Source organism: Antrostomus carolinensis, unplaced genomic scaffold (genome assembly GCF_000700745.2).
Source record: "Antrostomus carolinensis isolate BGI_N321 unplaced genomic scaffold, ASM70074v2 scaffold46724, whole genome shotgun sequence".
NCBI lineage: Eukaryota > Metazoa > Chordata > Aves > Caprimulgiformes > Caprimulgidae > Antrostomus > Antrostomus carolinensis.
Window position 1 is genome coordinate 10,188 of NW_010312351.1, and position 6,260 is coordinate 16,447.

General features: G+C 35.3%; 1 protein-coding gene across 1 annotated transcript in view; it reads right to left on the minus strand.

The window, feature by feature from the left end:
* SUB1 (SUB1 regulator of transcription) overlaps positions 1–6,260 on the minus strand; it is a 9,753-nt gene that overhangs the window by 2,432 nt on the left and 1,061 nt on the right. The window contains exons 2-3 of the mRNA XM_010166981.1: positions 5,409–5,528; positions 273–381 (exon numbers count right to left, since the gene is read on the minus strand). Of these exons, the coding sequence (XP_010165283.1) occupies positions 273–381; positions 5,409–5,528 (229 nt within the window). The remainder of the gene's footprint in view (positions 1–272; positions 382–5,408; positions 5,529–6,260) is intronic.

Consider the following 6,260-nt stretch of genomic DNA (forward strand, 5'->3'; position numbering starts at 1 on the left):
TGGTACCAGACTTACTTGTATTTGATACCTTGTTTTCCATAAATCATGGAGGATCCATTTAGAAAAACAGACTCAGGTCAACAAACCCACTTTGCTTTTGTTTACAATCTCCAGATAAAACTAATCACTTGTTAAAATACAGATTATAAACAATTAAAAATATTACTCTAAAAATACCATGTAACAATAAAGTGTAAAAATCTGACACACAAAGCTGTCCAGCAGACTGCAGGCAATGTTTTAGTACAAAGTAACATGAAGCAGAACAATACCTTTTCTGCCAGGCTTCATTTCACCTTCTTGATCCATCCAATATTCTCTAATATCAATTAAGACTTTCCCTTTAAAGTCACGAACACTGACATACCTCATTTTGCCAATCTGTCAAAACACATATAAGGGTCTTTTAGGTATTTACATATTACAGCATTCACTTTTCCCAGCAGCATCAGACTCAGACATGTGACATTGCACACTGCAGCTTATTTTAGACACCACAGAAACAACTAGATCAAAAGCTTAATCCAGAGTAGTCAGTAGGATAATAAGTAATGACAATATAAATGGATAAACGACTTAAAACACATTGAGCATTCAATGCTCAATGCAAAAGTAGCTCTCCTAGAATAAAAATACCTATATTCTTAACAAGCCTACATCTTACAAAAGCCACTAATTTACTGTTTTCTGAAATAAAATTTTACCTGTGTTATAACCATCTTTGTTTGCAGCAGTTGCCCAAATCTAAATTTTAATCCATTCCATATGTACAAAAATCAAGTTAGATATTCACATGAGATAATTACAATTTCTAGAGGAGCTTTTGTTTGGGTTGTTTTTTTTTTCTTTTTTTTAAACACAGTAAATACAAATGGAAATGAAAGTAAACAATCAACTGTCCCATGCCTGCTCCCAAGTCCTCATGTCACTTCACTGGAACTGTGGCTAGAAGACTACCTCACTGCACCAAGTGTTTCAAAAAAATATCCAATGGCTTTTTTTTTGGAGGGGGGCAGGGACAAGCACACCGACAATCACGCATTACACTACACGTCTAGGTTTATTAAAGATCTTTCCAAATTTGCTAAAAAACTATTAGTTCACATAAATTCCAAGTATAATGTGAATGTGAGAATCAGAAATTAGATAATAAAACCACCATCAAATACAACCCATGTAAAAACTTCTTAGAATTCTGGATACACTTTATGAAGAAAGAACACATTCTAAAGTAAACAAATTTAAAATTGAATACTCCTTCCTGATAAAACATTTTAACTTTAGTTTTCAGCTTCCTTAGTTGATGCATTTTGCATGTTGATATAACTTTAAAAAGGCCCAAACACATCTTACTAGCATTAAGTCTGACCAGAAAGCTTAAACAACTTCAATCAACTAAAATAATCCACAGATGCTTAAGTCATAAGCTGTTATTTCACAAAATATATATAAACAAGAAGGCTTTATGTTTGCTTAAAATATTTTTTCTTCTTATGTAGATCATGTTAAATTAACTCTAAAATTTATTTTAAAAACAAGTAGAACACCTTTCGATACCATAAGCCTGAAGCAGTTTTCCTACTCTGAAGTATCCTTTAAAATTAATAAGACATACAGTCTGTAAGATAGTATTTTTGATTGATTTATTAAATACTTTCACAGTACTACAAATTTAACATCAAAAAATAAGGTATGATGTCATGTTAGCCCTAGTTCTTTCAGACCAAACTTGGTATCACGCCCAGGTCTGTCAGCACTGCTGGCAGAGGATATCCTAAATAGCCTACATGAATAACATTTCTTGGTTTTACCCTGTAACGCTTCAGTGACTTTTAAGGTCACCTCTAAGAACAGCTTCAGGTAGCAATACTCCACAACACCTTTTTTTTTTTTTTTTTTTTTTGGGTGCTATCAAAAAATGTTAGTACATTGCCAAGTAATTCCAGATTTCCTCTTAAGAAATAAAATCTGATACAACATAGCACATTACAGCTGCAAATACAGTTTAAAAGTTTAAGAGTTCAATTTTAAGGATAAAATTGTATGCCTTAAATTCAGCTACAGTAAGGCAAGGGGCAATAACCCAGAAGTTCACACTTCCTCAATCAGTAAGTCAACTCTAAATGGAAACAGTTCCATATGAAAATGCTGAAATTTAAGTTGGGTTTTACATCGCTGTCTAGATTTCAGCTAAATACTCACATTAAATTTTGAATGTTTAGTTGAACTCCATGCAAAACAGCTAAAAGTTTTAAATGGGCTTCTAAAGCACAGTTTCAGTTAACATCTAAGGTTAAAAGCCCCAACAAAAATCTAGATTTAACTGTTTAAGTAAATTCAAGTTTCTTGATCTTCAGTTACTAGCAATTCTGGCACAGATGCATTTCTGAACTTTTTTTTTTTTTTTTACACAGCAGCTGAAAGTCCTAGAATAATTTCACTGTTCTAAAACACCTTTGTGTCTCTATAACCACGGTAGTATTCCAAGGGTCATATTGACTTATTGTAGCATAGATACCGCAGTTCAACCTTCACAGGCAAGCTCATATGATTCTTATTAAATATCACAGCTCCTTATACTATTCCATCGAATTATATAAATCAGAAGACATTAAAAGCATTATTTCCAGGTTTCTGTTTCTTAGAATAAAACGCACTGAACTGTGTCTCGGTTCCTTTCACAGCACTGCAACTGACTTCCTGTATGAGTTTCAGCAACCACAGCAAAACAGCAAAAATCACCCTTCTGTCTTAGCTGATAACCATATGTAAAGCATTGGAAGGAGCACGATAAAGACTCCTGCAAACAGCGAGATCAGCAACACAGCAAACTGATCGCACTGGTGACTACCCCAGTTTCAGAATGAATGTGCTAAACCCATCACCTTTCCAAAGCATCATAAACATATATTTATTTACTTTTAAGAGCCTATGATAAAGACATTACACTGGGAAACTGAAGAACTTATTTCTCACAAGTCAAAAAGCAAATACAACCCAAACTTTTTTTTTTCTTTTTTTTTTAAAGTAGGGGGGCAGGCAGGACAATACACAGATGAACAACTTTAAAGTAACAATTTCAGTGAAATGCCTGATTTTGCGATGTAGGTCCACTCTGGATAGTCATTAATATGTATCCTAACAGCATTACAAACCTTATCCAAATCAGGCATAGGTAGATGACAGGATCTGTCAAACTAACCAAAGCACATGATGTAGAGATCACGTTGGCTTGAAGCCACGGCTAGGAATCTACTGTATCAACACTAAATCCTTACACATTAACATGAATAATGCTTGTCCTTAGGGCTTCTAGTAATACATCATAAATGGGAGTAAGATAAATTTCTGCACCCCAACTGCACCCAAATGCTTTAACAAATTTCAGAGTTTCAAGAATACCATTACACCACCATTAGTCTCAAAAAAAACCCCAAAAACATAGATCTTTATGAAAACGCTCAATCTTCTGAATACTGCTGTCAGAATGAGCTCTATATTAAGGGAAGCCTTTAAGAACACAGACTGAAAGTGTAGAACAATAAGCCTCTAAGTTTCACATCATTTGCTGCCACTTCCACACGCAATATGGATGCCACAGAACTTCTGACTATCCTGGGAATGCTTTACAGGCCAATTTACATCAACTGAAGCCACACTGGTAAGTTATAATGCAAAGTTACTTGTACATCAGAGATGACTTTACCATCATGGGAAAGCAGAAAGGATTGTTGCTAGTATTACTAATAGTCCTAGAACAAATAAAACCATACCTAAAAAAATAACATGCAACTAGATCTTCTAGCATGCTCTCCTGGGTAGGGGGGAAGAGAGTGGAAGTATCCTCAGACCTAGAGTGCTATTTCTACACTGAAACAATTGCATCTCAGTTAATGCACATAAGCTGATGGAGCATGAAAAAAACTCACAATGCTTCACATAACACAGTAAGTGATCTAAAAAAAATGTTGTTGACTAACTAAAAGGCAGGCAGAGACTAAGTAACACCGATGTTTTAGGTCAAGGTGATATTCAAATATTTCTTCTGTATTATACTCAACACTGGAAAAATCCCGTTCTTATCAGACTACTAGGAGTGCTCTACTGTCTTTTTTTAGTACCTTTTTATTACCTTAGGTCAAAATGCTGAAAGAAATCAGAGCACGCAAATACTGCTGCTTTTCTTTGAAAGGGTTTGGGTTGTTTTGGGTTTTTTTGCATCAGGGGAGCATTACAAATTTTAACTGCTTTCCTCAATGCTGGAATTTCTGAACTTACTGCAAACATAGCATAAAGCTTATACCTAGTTTTTTTTTTTAGTTCACCTCATTAAGTGTAGAAGACACTATCTTATTTTTCCTACATGGCTCAAAGCATACGCCAGCAGAACTAAAAATATTCTTCCTTCGATAGGGAAGTCCGGGCATTGCCTTCAGTTGAAGATGTGCCTCCCAACTCTACACTGAGAGGAAAGTGAGAGTCGATACATTAAAAATAACCACGCTGTATTACAGTATCAATTAAGCAGGTCTTCTCTCTAGAAAGATTTTTTTTGCCATATTACTTTGCACAGCTACAGCCCAAAACCATTTATTTTGCCTTACTTGGTGTTGGAGCCATCTTATTAGGCACCTCTTCCATACCCTTTCACAAACTTAAAGTCTCTAAGAATTTAAGTTCCTTTCCAGCTAGCTAGTCAAAGACATTTAGTTAAGTCTTGATCCACACCCCTAAAACAGATAACACTGAGCTACATAAATTCTTGCACAGCTTTCAGCACATACTGCTACTGCCTCAGCTAACCCCAGGAACTGCAATACTCTGAATTCACACACGCGTCTTAGTACTGAAGAACGTACGTTCGCCTCATCTTAAAAACAAGGACAATGTCAAAAATCACAACCCTTTTGGATATCAGGTGAGAAAAACCTGCATCATAAAAAAAAGAATAAGTAAAACTTATTCCAAGACACTGACTTATAATACAGGAACCAAGCTGCCCTTGACCTAGTTAAGAAGGAATGAAGAATCCATAATTTGGCTTCCAAGAATCTATCTTTCAAGAGCCCTGATTAAAAACATTTCCATGTAGACATCATCCTGATGTCACATTTACAGTATACTTATGGTAAATGCTGTATTTACAGACAAAATGACTACCCAGAGTCACCATGAGCAAAGAAATAAGGGTTAGATCAACTGCTACAACTCAGATTCTTTTACTTTGCTGAAACCTGACAATGCTTTCTCTGAGAACCTTCATCTGCATGCTAGCATTGTAATCCCCTTTGGCCAAGGCTTCAGGAGACCAAGCACCACGCTGTCAAGATATTCAGATCACCTCATAAAATTTACACTGAATATGATGTAACATGTAACCTTAACCAGTCTCCAAGATTCAATTTTACCTGAAACATATTCTCATCTCTGTTACTGCTTTGCTTAGAAGAAGCTGCACCTTTTGAACTTTCACCAGTCTTTTGTTTCTTTACAGGCTTTTCTGGAGCTGCTTGCTTTTTCCGCTTTACCTTGGAGTAAGAATAAAAAAAAAAGAAAAGCATGAACCACAACTCATTCTATAAGTTACAAAAAAGTTTATGTTAGAAGTCACAAGACACTACTGTGCAATGCACATTACCACGTGCCTTCTGTGAAGGCAAGAATCCAATACTTCACATTTAGACTGGAATTTAAAAAAAACCCAAACAACTTAAAATAAGCCTAATTCTGTTCCCAGTGAAGTTTAACATAATTCTTTGGCTTTAAAGAGAAATTAATTAGATCAAAATACATTTTAAAAAGCCTACTCTTTCTGTGCAGTAATACTGCTGATTCAGTAGTCTGAATAAAAAACTCTAAAGTCTGATGGGAGTTTCACTTTCCTTTCCACCAAGCGCAACAAAAAATGCAGGACAGATTACAACTCTTCTACGAAAGAAAAAATAACAGATGAGATAACGAAGAAAAGATTTGGAAATCACCTCTGTCAGAGTAACTTTATTTTTTTTTTAAATCAGTGTCAAATCTCTGTCCACAGCATGATAAATTAAGCATTTTTTAAAACATTCACATTATATCACCTGTAAATCGGATTACCCAGAGATGCAACAGAGTTACTATTTCTACTAATGGTTATATAGTAACTGGGCCCATCCTCAGAAAAAGTCCTACAAAGCCACCAAAAATCAGTCACCTGCTAGAACCATATTGTGGATAACCTCAAAAAGTTCCAACAAATACAGGAGGTTGTATTGGGGGGG